We start from the raw sequence: 16738 nt of genomic DNA on the forward strand, positions 1-16738 counted from the left end.
TTTATTTATTTATTTATTTATTTATTTATTTATTTATTTATTTATTTATATTTATTCATTTATTTATTTTAGAGAGAGAGTTGGCATGTGAGAAGAGGGGAGGGGCAGAAGGAGAGGGAGAGAAGCAGGCTACAGGCTAAGCACAGAGCCCAACACAGGGTTAGATCTCATGACCCTGAGATTATGACCTAAGCCAAAATTAAGAGTCTGATGCTTACCCAACTGAGCCACCCAAGTGCCCCAATCCTAGGAGATTTTAAGAGATAAAATAAGCAAGCCACATACAGGGGTCCCCTCCCTTATATTCCAAGACCCCCAGTGCATGCCTGAAACCACAGATAGTACAAAACCCCAAATATACTATGCTTTTTCCTATACATATATAAGTATGATAAAGTTTAATTTATGAATTAAGCACAGTAAGAGATTAACAGCAACAACTAATAATGGAATAGAGCAATTATGATAATTATACTAGAATAAAAGTTATGTGAATGTGGTTTCTCTTTCTCTCTCAAAATATCCTATTGTGCTGTATTCTTCTTGTGATGATGTGAGATGATAAAACTACATGATGAGATGAAATGAAGTGAATGACATAAGCAGTGATGTAGTGTTAGGCTACTACTGACTTTCTTGTCATTATTTTGGAAGGAGGATCATCAGCTTCTTCACTGCAGCTGACCATGGGGTAACTGACACTATAGAAAGAAAAACGTGGATAAGGGGGCACTACTATAAGAAGAAAGGAGAATCCTAAAAAACAACCTTAGGAATTAGACAGTATCTTTAAAAATCTAAGGAATATTGTCTTTAATATTGGATTTTGCACTAACTAAAATATCAATCAGAAATGAAGGGAAGACAAGTACATTTACTTTCCATAAGCCCTTTCTCAGGAAGCTACTAAAGAATATGCTATACCAAACAAGGAAATAAATGAAGGGAGCCAATGCTGGGCTGAGTCAGAAGGAATTTCTGGTAGGACTGCAGAGGAAAATTCCAAGATGAGAGGTGAGCAGTACACCTTGAGAGCATTGTAGAATCAGGCTGTTAAGAACCTCTAGGAAGAATTTCTCAGGATAAAAATGAAACTGCTCAATTATCTGATAAATTTGACTTTGTAGGAAATCAGACTATGAGCCCTTTTATGGAGTTACCATATCATGTGGAGAGAGTCAGCCTGTGATTCAGAAAAAGCCAAGTAAATGAAGAAAGAACATTTAACTTGGGTGGGAGTGGGAGGAGAGACTAGTACACGAAAAGAAAAGGAAAGATTTTAGACCACTGTTACCTCAATGAACCAATGTTCACATAGCTACAAACATAAAATTGTTGATTGCAGTTTTAACTGAAAATGTCTTCAGGTATGTTGGGAGGTTGGTGGAGAATAAATTTGTGGGAGAGGTTATACAAAGGACTAAAATCTTGGCTTCCATAATAGGAAGTAAGAGGTGATGTCAAAGGTAGGCAGGGGATATTCTCTTTAGTACCAATCAACACAGAAATGCAGACTGTTCCTTCAGTTGCTACTCATGTTATGAGAACTGAATTTACTATCTTTGATTCCCAATATTAATAATAAAATTCTTCCCTGTCATCACTAATGAAACTGGCCTGCACATATCCTTTATTTATCCAAATCAGTTTTTTAGCCAGGTGTGCCTAATCTGGCTCAACCCTTAGTAAAAAACAAAACAAAACAAAAACAAAAAGCCACCACCAACAAAAAACACACACAGTGGAATTGGAGTGTATATTTTCTATTAGAGTACTCACATGGAAATAGTATCTTTGCCTCAAGTTCTTCACCCTAAGTAATCTAATGATGTCAGTCAATACTTATAGAATTGTAGCAGTCTTAAACTCTAATGGAGAAAGAAAAATATAGGTGTCTGTGATGTGTGCATTGATTTTAGCAGTTCATCCTTAGTGGAAAATGTAATTGAGTATGTGTTCAGATGGATAACACCACTTTAAAGGAGGAATAAGACAGTTTAATGCAATGGGAAGAACTGGATACATCCACATATTAAATAACGGTATAGTTCACTGATTGACAGTAAATCTTTATATCTGGAATATATATTCCCGTGAACCTCTCTCTCAACAATGGGGCTGTGCTGCTTCAGTTGGTATCAAGTTGACACGTAATATACCTTTTATAACTTTTAATGTGATAGACCTTTTATTCATCCTGCTCCCCATAGGAAAAGCAAATGCTTCTGCTTTAGTGAATGCAGTGTGGAAAAAAATACTTTCAGCGCAGTGATGATTTATAATCCACCCTCAGTGCTCTATATCATTCTCTAGGAATCTGTGTGACTGTGTGTGTGTCTAAACATATCTCTGTGTGTGAATGAAAATATATTCAAAAACAGGGAGAAAGTAGAACTCACACAGTTTTCTAAGAGGCACTGATAATTTAAAATATTTGTGAGATAAAAATCAATGTCAATGCAGGTATCAATTAGTCAAATGAAACAATAAAAGGAACCATGGCTTTTTATTTTAAGAGATTTAACTTTATCAAGTTTTTAAGGTTCCAATAAAATAGTTATATTAAGACACATGATTTTATTGTTCTGTTTATTGTCTATCTCTCATAGTAAAATGTAAGTTCCTTGAAGGCAAGTATATCATTGATATTATTCACTTTTTATTTATTTATTTATTTATTTATTTATTTATTTATTTATTATTATTTTTTTTTAATGAGAGAGAGAGCACATGAGAGGGGGGAGGGTCAGAGGGAGAAGCAGACTCCCTGCCGAGCAGGGAGCCCGATGCGGGACTTGATTCCGGGACTCCAGGATCATGACCTGAGCCGAAGGCAGTCGCTTAACCAACTGAGCCACCCAGGCGCCCTCACTCATTTTTTTAATAGCTGCTTAGTTCTTATTGTATGGATTGGATATGGCATCATTTAACTATTTCTTTCTTGATGCACATTTGGATTTTAGAAATTTTTGTTACTATGAAATAAATGTGCATATTGGATCTCTGTACTATTACTTCTTTCTATACTAGATGCTTAAAAAGGGAATGCTGATTCAGAAGTATAGTTGACCCTTGCACAATTCAAGGGGTTAGGGATGCCAACCCACACAGTAAAAATCCATGTATAACTTTTGACTCCCCTAAAATTTAACTACTAATAGACTGCTATTGATGGAAGAAGTCTTACTGATAACAGAAAGAGTCGATTAACACATATTTTTTATGTTATATGTATTGTATACTGTATTCTTACAGTAAAGTAAGCTAGAGAAAAGAAAATGTTATTAAGAAAATCATAAGGAAGGGGGCGCCTGGGTGGCTCAGTTGGTTAGGCGACTGCCTTCGGCTCAGGTCATGATCCTGGAGTCCCGCATCGGGCTCCCTGCTCGGCAGGGAGTCTGCTTCTCCCTCTGACCCTCCTCCCTCTCATGCTCTCTGTCTCTCATTCTCGCTCTCACAAATAAATATAAAATTAAAAAAAAAAAAAAAGAAAATCATAAGGAAGAAAAAGTACGGTTAAAGTACTATATGTATATTTATTGAAAAAATCCATATATAAGTGGACCTGCATTGTTCAAACCCATGTTTTTCAGGGGTCAACTGTATATATATTATTTAATTTGAAAAACACTGAAGATTAATTTCCAAAAATGTGCTAGCAATTCATACATTCAATAATGTAAGAGCATCCATCCTCACTCTCACCTCCAGTATGGTTTATTATTCCTCTTTTAAAGTGTTTCCATCTTGCAAAATCCCGTTAGTGAAAAATGGTATCCCCTGGTTCTTATGTGCATTTTCCTGACTGCTAGTAAAGTTGAACACCTCTTCACATTGTTGGTATTTCCTTTTCTTCTAGATGAAATGACCGCACATCCTTTGACTATTTTTCTCCCCCACCAACCTTATTGAGGAAGAATTGACAAATATTGACTGTTTTTCTATTGAGTCAACTGCCTCTAACATTTGAGGAACATTTTTGCTCAGAAAGGATAGTAATCTTTAATATATTGGTTTTCATATCACATTTTCTTTTAGCCTACTTTTTATAACTTTTTTTAAAACTAAAGTTTGCCTTTAGCAAAGTAATATGTACACAAGGTTAAACATCAAATAATACTAAAAGTACTTTTACGAAATTCACTTGTCCCCTACCCCATCTTTACACACTTTCTATTTTTGTTCTTGCAAAGCAACTACTTTCAGTTCTTATCACTTTTTAGGTTTTTTAAATTCATGGTTCTAAATAAGATATTTATGTTGCAGCTTTTTAAAGCTGGATATTTTCCATTGACTTCCTGTTACAGGTCCTGAGGTTTTAGTTCTCAGTTAATGTTTATCTTACTATGTTTATGTAAATACTGTTCATCGTTGACCTGAGGCAAGTGTAATGATTGTGTTTCCTTTGTCTTACAAATGTTTGTTTTACATGGACTTAATAATTGTGTCATCAAAACATTTTTTTTATAAAACTGTCATTATTTTTTAAGTATATTTTACCTGATTTTTTACATATATATATAAGTACTTTTTCCACACAAAGTTCCAAAAGCTCAGTCAGTTTTACTCTATCTTCTGGAGACCAACTTCTGTTGTTCTAATCTAGACTCATAGTTCTGAGTCTTCAGATTACTGTGTGTTCCATATATCCTGAATCCCATTTCTTCCTTTCTTGGTTTGATCTCTTATTTTCCTAAAACCGAGCCTCCAGAAACTTTGTCAGAAAGAGTGTATAGTAGGTGTATTTTTAGAATTTTTGCAGATTTAAAATTTCTAGCTTCAAATTTCTCTTCAAAAATTTGAAGGCATTATTTCTTGCTTTCTAGCGTTTAATGCTGCTATTGAGAAAGATTTTTCAGGCAGAAAGAAATAGAAGAAAAGCAAGAAGTGCAATATGTATATCAGGGAAGCAAAGCTTTTTCAGAAATTCTCAGATTGTTATTCACTGGCCAGATGATGGCCTCCCCTTGGTGGAAAGGAATGTAGAGAGGCAAGTCTTAAATTGGGTACATTGTCCCCTAAAAAATATCAGGATTCTGTTGTAAGAGCAAAAATAGAATTTCATTTTATTCATAATTTATAGAATTCTATGTAAGAAAAATACCAAAGACCTGTTAGAATAATATTATATATAAAATTTTAGACCCATCACTAATAGTAAAGGAAATGTGGATCAAAATCACCATTAAATATCACCTCATACCTGATAGGTTGACTGTTATAAAACAAACACACACACACACACTCAAGCCATAAGGGTTGGTGAGGTTGTGGAGAAACTGGAACCCTTATATTCTATTGGTGGGAATATAGAATGGTATAGTTACTATGAGAAATATGGAGGTTCCTCAAAAATTAAAATAGAGCTACCATGTGATCCAACAATCCCACTTCTGGATATATATCCAAAAGAATTGAAATGAGGATCTCAAAGTTTGAAATGAGGATATCTGCACCCTCGTGTTCATTGCCGCATTATTCACAATAGCCAAGATATGGAGACAACTCATATGTGCATTGGCAGATGAATGGATAAAGCAAATGTGGCATATACATATAATAAAATATTATTCAGCCATAAAAAGAGAAGGAAGTCCTGCCATTTGTGACAACATGGATGAACCTAGAGAACATTATGCTAAGTGATATAAGCCAATCACAGGAGGACAAATATTGTATAATTCCACTTATGTAAAGTATCTAAAATAGTCAGACTCATGGAAGGAGAGTATAGAATGGTGGTTGCCAGGAGCTGGGGAAGGGGCAAACAGGGAATTGTTTTTCAAAAATTCAGTATCAATGATTTGGAGAACACTTTATCTTATTTTCTTCCTTTTTAAGGCTATTTGGGTAAAGGTGGAGGTTTGTGGTAAAATTTCCAAATCCTGCCCTTGAAAATGATGTTTATTGAAAACAGGATATCATACAAATACAAAATATCAGCTGAAAGGGGATTTATAGTCTTAATTCCATCACTATTAATTAGTACCCTTGTCAGTAGGTATGTTAGTCTCGTTTGGGTTGCAACAACTTAAGTTGAAGTAAAAATATAAAGGGATGTCCCACAGATCCCAAAGACAAGAAGGCAGTTGCATAAGGAAGAAAATATAATAAAAAATTGGAACCATGTCTAGACTCTTCTAAAATGATTGCCTCTGAATCAATCTAAAGTTGTGTGTGTGGCTTTTGTAACCCAAGTGGATGAAGGAGAGAAGAGGCAATTATTGGAAAAGATGTGTTTCATTGATAATCCAGTAGGTATCTACTACACTATTCTCAAATACTTTAGTTAAGAAGAATTCTAGAGACAAATGATTGCCTCTTTAAATAGCTTTGGATGTTAGAAAGTACTGAAATGCTTTTGAATAGTTTTTAATTATTGTGCAGGTTACCCCATCTTAAGGTGATTCAGAAAGTGTCTAAACTTCCTCTGTATGACTGTCCTTCAGATGAGTGATAAAAGCTTCTATATATCCCTTGTTTCAGTTTATCCAAGCTAAATATGGTGTTTCTTTTAACTGTTCCTTATATGATGTAACTTTGTCTCTTAACCTTTTCTGTTGCTGTTGTTTTCCACTGAAAGTGTTCTCATTTGCCCAAAACTGGAGGTAGTACTCTGAACAGCTCTGAAAAGGGGGGTGGGGGGATCACATTTCTTTCTCCAATACTACTTTTCTACTAATGTATGCACTAGTTTTTTGTGTAGCCTCCTTTCCTTTTATGAGCCATATTAAAATAAAAGCTACCTAGTATTTTATTAAGCTTTTCAGATGATGAACTGTGTCTTCTCTATCTTGTGCATATGTATTTGGAGTGTTAGACCCAAAGTATAATTACTTATTACATATTATTAAATAAAATCTATCACTCTGGCCCATCAACATCTCTTTGGAATTTGATTCTATATCCTACATATTGGTCTCCCTCTTTGACTCTAGCATTTTTCCCCCTGTCCTGAGATCCCCACCTTGGTTTTAATGATCTCCCTGTAAAACATACTGAAGATAGAGGTAGTGCAATTTATAGTTTTTGAGGAAACTTTATTGATCTCATCATATACACTTGCATCAGTGATGTAAGCATCTCAGGTTTATTCAAAGGTGTTTAAAAAGGTTTTATATGGCCTGGATCTTTTCCACATTGTAGCACTCACCATCTCTAGCTCAAATCCTTTCCCTTTTCCAGAACAAGCAGTGTGGCATGTTATCAGGAGAACTAATTCAGAAATCTTATAATCTATTGGGGGTCCATTGTATCACTAACATCACTAACATTGCAGCTGCAGCAAGTTAGCACTCAGAACCCCCATCCCCAAGAACAGAGTTCCCCCAATATCTGGGTGCAGATGTACTACTCAGAGATATGCACACCGTCCCCAAAACCTGCATCAATTCATCAATAGTAAGATAGACATCCATATTATATTGCATATATTAGAATTACAGGAGTAATTCTAATTAAAGAATTACATTAAAGAATATTAATGTACAAAAGACCATGGAATTATAATAATTATTTGCATTATTTGTATTATTTGAATTATTTGTATTGTGTCACAGACTGTTCTAAACACTTTACATGTGCCTCATTTTAGCTTATCCAAGATGACTTTTGGAAATGTTCTCTCTATCTCATTTTACCAACAAGGAAAGTGAAGTAAGAAAGAGCTTTATTTGTGTTATTTGTCTAGGTGGCCCAGCTAATATGATGAAATAATTAGATGTGAACTCAAGTAGTTTGACTTTATTCTTTTTAAAAAAATGTGTTTGTTTGTTTATTTATTTAATCTCTACACCCAGTGTGGGGCTTGAACTCACGACCCTGAGATCAACAGTAGCATGCTCTTCTCACTGAACCAGCCCGGTGCCCCTTTTCTTTTTTAACTAATATACCCTACTGCCTCTTTTTATAAAAAAAAGTCTCCAAAAATGCAGGTGAAATGGGTGCAAGTAGGTTTGGGGTCATCAGTATTAACCTGTCTCTTAATCTGGTCTCTTAGTCCATTAAAGTACTTTCTTCTAATTCCTCTCAATACTATCAGCACATTCAATAAATATGACCTCTCTGTGTCTATGTTCAGGTCTATATATAGCTCTCCATCCTTTATTTGTAAAAATGATGCACATGACCTGGCTGGGGATAGAGCTCTTTTGTATAATATTAGAAAGCCTTTTCCATGTGAATAGGCAGTTATTTAAGTGCTAGTTCTAGTTTATATCCTCCATCTTACCTAAGGAAGCAATCAGATCCCTTGCTTATTATGGTTCAGGTACCTGGGATCTTCCATATTTCTCTGTATATTAGGTTTGTAACCATTTTTAAAAAATAAGATTTCACAATTACTCCAATTACGAAATTGATCCAAGACATTGTAATTCAATTATAAGATCATAATATGGTGCTACGGTTAGTTATCTCCAGTCTGAGTTGTGAACCCTTAGTAGAATTTAATTTTGTTATACAAACAAACTTATCAATATGCTAATGAATGAATTTCAAAATTCTCTTCTCTATAGCTAGTACTAAACAGTGGTGCTTATAACTATCATTTTATTTTCACTACCATAAAATCAGTCATAATACCATTTTTTTAAAAAAAATCAACCACAACCAAAAAGATTTGTGAGAAAATAGTGGCATTTTATTTATCTGTTCTTTGTCTTTTCAATTTTATCTTCCCCTAGAGCTTTTTTAGCAGACAAAGTTGTACTTCTGTAGGCCTGCAGTGTATAAATTACTCATTCTTTAGCCTTTGGTAATCAGAACCATGAGGTTTTATTACATTTAAATTTATCACATAAAAGGCTTCTGGAGATCTATGATGTTTGTGTAACCCTCACCTAAACTTGAAAATGATTTTATATAGTGCTATGAAACATTACAGATATTAGCACTACATTTTGTTCCTAATGAGGTCAATATATTAAAAGGCAATTCACTTATACCATTTTTGCAAAAAAAATTCCTGCTGATAAACATTAGTACTGACTATCCACAAAGGGCCATAAGGACCATGGAGCCAGCTCTGACTAATTTTGGAGATTTCTGAAAACTTGTCAAAAAACATCATCCTTTTTAAAAAATATTTTGAACTATCTTCCTCTATAAATTTTATTTTGTAATCAGTTGTTGTATATTGACCAGCTGTTTATTTTTTATTGCTACTTTTTGTCAAGCAGCTAAAATGTTTTAAGCCCTACTAAACTTTACTAAACAGAATCACCTTTGACTATTCATGTTTCACCCTGAAAGCTTAGTAGGAAAATCAGTATGGTACTTTACCTCATCCTCTGTAGTCATCCTTGGCTTTCCTCTTTAATCTCCTCCTTCACGCTTGGGAAAAATGGTCTGTGAATATGGCCCACTGGCCAAATCTGGCCCCAGCCTGTTTTTTGTACAATGTTAGCCTATGAGCTAACATTGATTTTTACATTTTTTAAATGGTTGGGGGAAAAAAATCAAAAGAAGATTAATATATGTGACTTGTGAACATTATGTGAAATTCATATAAGTAGCAGTAAAAAATAAACAGTTGTTCAATACATAACCTATGAAATTCAAATTTTATCGTCCATAAATAAATTTTCATTGGAATACAGACATTCTTATTTGTTACATTTTGTCTATGACTGCTTTCTTATAACAGTGACAGAGTTTAGTATTTGAGTGATAGATATATTACCTGCAAACCCTGAAATATTCACTATCTGACTCATTACAGTAGAAGTTTAATTTTGCTGAACCCTGCTCTAGGCAAAATTCCTAATCTTTGTAAGGCAAAATTTTAGTCCTCTCTGGACAGATACCTTTTCTTTTTGCACTCCAGACATATCTTTTTCAGTACCCTCCGGTTCACTGTGGGTTCAGAGGTCTCTAAAGCACTAGGATATGGTAAGAATGTATGAAAATATCTATTAATATTATGTTTATCTCTTTTTTCTGATTTATTTTTTTGTAAATATTTTACTTGGAGATGCATAGTCAAAAGGTTGCTTTTATTAATGGATACATGATCAAAAAATTTTGGAGACCACTACCCTATATGTCATAATCTGTTTTCTATAAAGTATAAGTGTCTTGCAGAATATTAATTGGTAATACATGAAAAAAAGTTTTAGAATTTAACAGGTTTATGAGAAACGGGGTTATAGACAGGTAGGTCTAGTACTGGATACCTCAAGGCCTTTAACATGCTTAGGTGCATTGTGAGTCACCAAGAGAAGCTGTCTCCTCCATGGTTTCCCAAAATGGTCTGGTCACAGAACTCCCCACTCATCCCCAAATAGCTCAGCAAATACTGTTGGAAAATGTTCTCTTATTTCATAGGATGTTGAAGAATGTTAACTTTCATTGTATATGTGGAATCACAGATGATAATTATAGACCATTATATAAATATAAGCTGTCATTTGAGATGCTTTTATCAATCTTGACACCCAGACAAGCATTTAAGTGACTAAATTAATTGCCACTTAAGGTATTTATTGTTGTGTTATTGTTAATTAATTGATTAATTTTGAATACACTTAAAGTCAGAGTGTGATTACAACCCCAAAGGAAAACTGACCACAGCATTATTTCTTCTCACCCTCTAATGATCTCCAAGGCTACTTTAGCAAGTTAGTGGTAGAGTCTGAAATCAATATTTTAAGCAAAATGATCAGAAGATTTTGATTGTAACATCTCTACCAGGATCCAGTTTATTTTTAGGGTAACCCATAAGAATGTTTATTTTATGGTTATATCCAGCATTTCCATCTGCCCACCTCTTTTTTGTTTTGATTTTGATTATACCGTTTTCAGAATTAATAGCTATCATGATTAAAGTAATTCATTAAGTAGTTTAAATGTTAAAATTCTATATTTCATACTGTCTTCCAAAGAATGAATAGATAAGAATGCATATTATCTCAGAAGACTAGGTTTGAAGGAACTGACAATTCTATTTACAGGGGAGGAAAAAATTTTTCTCAACCTTCTTAGGGTCCCTGGCTGGGTCTGAAAATTAAACTGACAAAGACAGATTCACAGGAGAAAAGCATACACATTTTATTGAATTTTTACATGTACATGGGAGTCTTCACAAGAGACTGAAGACCTGAACTGACCAGAGCAGAAACCTGTTATACCTTTTAGACAAAGAAAATACATTTGTGAAGAAGTGACAAGACAGAGGGGATGGGTTAGGGGTAGCAAGTGGTAAAGAAGTAACTAGGAAGATAAGGATGAGTTTATTTATTTTATTTTATTTTTTTAAGATTTTATTTATTTATTTGACATAGAGAGACACAGCGAGAGAGGGAACACAAGCAGGGGGAGTGGGAGGGGGAAAAGCAGGCTTCCCGCAGAGCGGGGAGCCCGATGCGGGGCTCGATGCGGGGCTCGATCTCAGGACCCTGGGATCATGACCTGAGCCGAAGGCAGACGCTTAACGACTGAGCCACCCAGGCGCCCCAAGCATGAGTTTAACAAGGTTTGTCTCTACAGATTTCTTGGCCCTAAACTTCCCATCTCTAGTGATAAGAATGTCTTCCCTCTTTCTGCTACAAGGAGAGTATTTTTCGCAGGTGAATTTTAAGACCTTTGTCAAAGATGAAGGGCCAGGGTGTGAGCTCAGAGTAACTTTCCTGCTTCTGCCGCTTTTTAAAATTCCTTCAGTTTAAGATCTTTAATATGCCAAGATGCCATATTTTGGGATAGCATATCCTGAATCCCACCCAATGCATAGACTTTGCCGTTTAATTTTCTTTTCTACAATAAAGCCTAAAAAGTGGTCCTGATAATTAAAATAGAGTCCTATTTATGAATAACACATTCTGAAGTCCAGAATTCTGAGTTTCTTTGTTTGCTTGGTTATTTGTTTTTGTTTTTGATTCTAATTTGTAAAATCTTTCCCTATGAAGCCATACTGATCACCTTTTAAATGTAACATGATTATCCCTATGAAACTAAAAATAGATAAGTAAAAATTGGAAAAAACTTTAGAGGACACAGGAAGTTTTTCAAATGTCCTTCAGTTTACTTGTTTGCATTTCCTCAAAAGAGACTGGTGCAAAGCAGTTTGGAGTTTACAATAGCTTTGAAAGTATTTATTGTTCCAAGGCTAATTTTAACCTGTGATAAAGATTGCTTTTTTTATTCAGTTGAATGTGATATCCAGTAATTGTTTGTCAAGGCTAAGTGCTGTAGGACATAATACATTCTTTAAATGGTGTTTTGTAATTATAATACAAGCATCTTTATAGCCTAATATATGAAAGAATGCTATTGGGTAAGGGTGTTAGAATTATGAGAAAGCAGTCTTTAAACTTTATTATTTCAATTATTAAATCTCATGGCTGCTTAACTTATATTTAGGAGAGTTTGACTTTGTGTATTTGCTCAAATGAATGAGTTTTTGTTTTTTTTTTAAATATTTTATTTATTTATTTAACAGAGAGATAGCGAGAGCAGGAACACAAGCAGGGGGAGTGGGAGAGGGAGAAGCAGGCTTCCTGCCAAGCAGGGAGCCCGATGCGGGACTCGATCCCAGGACCCTGGGATCATGACCTGAGCCAAAGGCAGATGCTTAACGACTGAGCCACCGGCGCCCTGAATGAGTTTTTTTATTAACTGAATGGTTTTGCAGATCTTGGCAGAAATAAACTTCTTCTTTTTTTTTCTCCCTCATACTGCATTTTCCCATTTTGGTCAGTAGGATATTGTTGGGGAGGATTACCTAAAACAGGCAAAGACAGCCAGATGTGTGTGTTACCTGAAGTGATTTTAATGAGTTTGAGATTATCCCTAAATCATAAATTTGTGTCCTAGGCCAAAAAAGGTTTCAGATAGTAACGCTTCCCATCTGAAATGTTTCGATTTGTATGTTTTATAGATAAATGACTTTTTTGTTATCCTAATGAGTATCAGCTAAAAGTGGTGTAAGGGATCATGTCATACACAATCTCATCATTTTGTTAGAGAAATGACCGGAAGTAGTACTCTTCCTAAGACATTCAGGGCCATATATAAACATGGGTGGAAATGCTGAGGCAGCACATACCAGTCTTAGAGTCTTAGCTAGCTGCCTCTAGACTAATGCCATCTTCAGGTCTGCATCCTACCTTTTTTTTATTTTCAGTATGAAACATAGCATGTATACAAAAGAATGTGTATAATTTAGATATACATTTTAAGAAATAATAAAATGAATACCTTTTTTCACATTTCACACAGAAAGAGAAACCTAAGATATTCCTGTACCTCTGATGCTATGTACCCCTACTCAAATATAGCCCTTTCTCTTCCCTCTAGAGGTCATGATGATGTGGTTTTGGAATATAGGTAAGGTTAGGTGGGGTGTGGTCCGGAGCCTACGACCAAGAAAGAATTCTTGAGATGTCTTTGGTGCAAAATGGTGGCTTTATTAAAGCACGAGGACAGGACCCCAGGGCAAAAAGAGCTGCTGCACCGGGGTTTGTGAGGGATGACTGATTATATAGTATGGGTTTGGGGGAGGTAAGGAAAAAGGGAGGTTTTCAAAACAACTTTCATATGCTAAAGAGGATTGACCTACAAGATACCAGAGGCCTTGCCATTGTCAAATTAAGGTTGTTTTCCCTTCTAGCAAGGTATTAACATTAAGATAGTTGGGAGATTGCTGGAAGAATGTCACACAAGTCCCACCCAGGAGTGGGGGGTGGAGGGAAAGTTGCAGGGTGTCAGTTTACGCTTTGTTTTCGGCTAGCCTTCCGCTCCTTCATCAGTGACTTAGATTTGGTCATCATCATTTTCTTGCTCTTGTATATGTTTTACCACATATGTATCTAAATAGTATGCTGTTTAGTTTTGCCTGTTTTTATATTTCATTTAATATAATCATACAGCTTACATTTTTATGCAACTTGATTTATTCTTATTGTTCAGTGTTTTGTTTTTCACATCCATTCTAGTTGAATTAACATTAGCTCATTCATTTTCTCTGCTGTCTACTATTTGCTCATCTTTCCTTTTGTTAAAAAATGTAATTATTTTATCCTCATTCTTGAGTTATGATTTTGAAGTTATGCAATTCTCAGTTAACATTCCTTCCCCTTTTTTTCATTTTTTAAATTAATTATTATTATTATATTTTTAACATTCCTTCTTTAGAGAAAATATTTCACTCTCTTCTGATTTCCATTGGTACTGTCAGGAAACTCACTGTCAATCTGCTTTTCCTTTGTATGTAATCTTTTCTTTCTCTGGCTGCTAAAGTTTTCTGTTTGTTTTTGGTATTTTATTTGCTACAAGGTGTCAATTAAAATTTTTTTTTTCCCTTGAGTTTGTTGTTTTCCATGAATTTGAAGATTGGTGTCTCTCATTAATTCTACTGAATCTCTAACAATATCTATTGAACTATTGCCTCTTTCAAGACTCCCCATTATCTTGTTGGGAGCCCCAGTTAGATTTCTCCTTTCATTTTCACTCTATTTTCCATGCCTCTCAACCTCCATATCATGTTTTGCATCCCATTTAATCTTCCCACAGATATCAAGTGGACTAATTCCCTTCAGCTAGGTCCAATCTCTTGTTTACCACAAACTATTAAGGTTCTTTTTTCCCAATTTGTACTATATGTATTTTTAATTTCTAGAAATTCCTTTTGCTTATATTTTAAATTTTCATGTTGTTTTGAGTTTCTTATTCTTTGATTATACATTCAAGTCCCTCTTTTATTTTTCAAACATATTAAACATTCATATTCTATATCTTACAATGTCAGCATCTGTATTCTTTTGTGGATCTGATTTTGTAGCTTTTTCTTCCTACTGGCTCTCACTTAGGATATTTTTTTCTCATTTGTTTAGCAGAATTCTTCTGTTATGAGTCCACTTTCCATGGAAATTTATGAGAATTTCTTGATATCTGGGGTAAAAATCCCTCCAGAGACAGTTTGAGATTGTTTCTCCTAGGAGAAGACTGTGCTGACAGTCTTCAGCACACCAACACACTGGAATCACAGAAGTCCCAATGTAACCTAAAACATGAGAGGATTTTTAAAGAGTTCTTACAATTTTGATCTTGCAGGAGCCACCTTTAAACCAAATTTTCAATTTGAAGTTTTGCAGCCCACACAAGTTTGAAATTGTAAGGGAGACGTGTTTTCTTTTTCATCCATAATTAAGGCTAACGTGGACACTCACTTCCACCATTGCCCTCCAGTTGTTTTCTAGTTCACAAATTAAGAGCATCACTTTTTGTTTGTCCTAAGTTACAGTTTGGCCCTGACTTTTTCTGCTCTCTCAGGTGTGTATAAGCCATTAGAAATCAGGCTCTAGGCCACGAGGGACCAGCAGAAACATTGAAAACAGCCACCACCCTACAGGTTAGTTTGTCCTTATGAATCTCTGCTTTGTTGTCATTTTTGATCCTGAAGAAATTTACTTATTTTGACACCAGTTCAGTTTTTCATCTTTTGTTTTCTCATATCCCTGTCCAGTATGTTTAAATGTACTATACGGTGAGAGTTTTTTCTCAACATCTTGTTATCCATACTGCAGAAATGGAAAACTCCTGTCTGATTCTTTTAGATGCTGCCTTCCTTAAATAATAGCCATTTCATTTACAGTGACTTCTAGAATAAAGCTAGAAGATTTATACAAGTTTATAAAAAGTAAAATTTTTAAAAATATTTATCATTTTCAATGAAAATTCTGCTTTAATACTTGAAGATGATTAATAATTATTAAAACTGACTCATGCTTACACCTTCACAGCTGCTGTTCTGGGCCTTAAAAGATTTCTTCAAGGCATATCACATGATCATCTTATAAGCAGGCCAGCAGAAATTTCTAAGTTAATTACAGTTTGGCAGAGTGTATCCAAAACCTCTTATCTGAACAGTGAACCCAATAATTTAATCAGTCTGTCTGTTGATTAATCACGTTCTAATCCATCTGATATCAGCTCTGAAAAAGCTCTTCATCTGTTCCTTGTAAAACTTATCTCTGTGAATGCACAGCTGCTGTGAGCTATTGGTATTAATAACTTGAATAGGAGACAGAACACAATGGATTCTCAAAGCCGGCAGAAAAAAGTTTGAACTCCTTAAAACAGTCATTCAGGACTCTCTAATCTGACCCAACTCTACAGTCTTCCCATCCTCATTTCCTGTTGCTTTCTCAACTTCAGCCCATGTACTAGTTAAGGCCAGGTGCCTGAACTCTTCTATTTTGACTGTTCCTGAAGCTGATGAGCTGATGAATGAATAAATATGTATTTATGAAATACCACATGCCAGATATGTACTATTTCACTTACAGACCTACAACCTCTCTGTCATAGTGAAGCATATAGTGAAGCCAGTTTGACACATGAGAAAGTCAAAGAGCAAAACAAACTACTTTTTGGTGTCCTGTTTACAAAGTTACAAGCTCTTTGGAAAAGGGCAAGAGGAAAGACAAAAGGCTACACAAGTCTGTGATTGAATATTTTACTAGTATGACATAAATAAAATTCAAAAAATTAATCTTCATACTCGAGCAGTGTGAGATACCAAATCCTCTAGATGTTTGACACTAAGAGGTGGGGGACGTTTCATCCAAAGTGAGCACTAGAGAGTATGTGAGTATCCTTCCTTGACATATAGGAGACATTCAGTATATGCAGTTTCTATTCATTGTTCCCCTCTTTAAGCCCAATCGGGTTGTAAATGGTTTTTCTATTCGTTCTAGAACACACCATGTTGTTTGTTTTTCCTTTTACTTCTACTCTCTTA

The 16738-nt window shown here is 34.9% G+C and overlaps 1 protein-coding gene across 2 annotated transcripts in view; it reads left to right on the plus strand.

Annotated features, from left to right (window-relative positions):
* Positions 1-16738, plus strand: part of DPYD (dihydropyrimidine dehydrogenase) — an 802992-nt gene that overhangs the window by 450230 nt on the left and 336024 nt on the right. Inside the window, exon 14 of one of the 2 annotated variants that reach the window (XM_035017963.1) lies at positions 15268-15300. The exons of the other annotated variant lie outside the window; for it this stretch is intronic. Coding sequence (XP_034873854.1) covers positions 15268-15285 — 18 coding nt within the window. The 3' untranslated portion in view covers positions 15286-15300. Of the gene's footprint in view, positions 1-15267; positions 15301-16738 lie in introns of those variants that run through there. 2 annotated transcript variants of the gene reach the window in all.

This window comes from Mirounga leonina, unplaced genomic scaffold (assembly GCF_011800145.1).
Source record: "Mirounga leonina isolate KUSES-001 unplaced genomic scaffold, KU_Mleo_1.0 Mir_173, whole genome shotgun sequence".
Taxonomy (NCBI): domain Eukaryota; kingdom Metazoa; phylum Chordata; class Mammalia; order Carnivora; family Phocidae; genus Mirounga; species Mirounga leonina.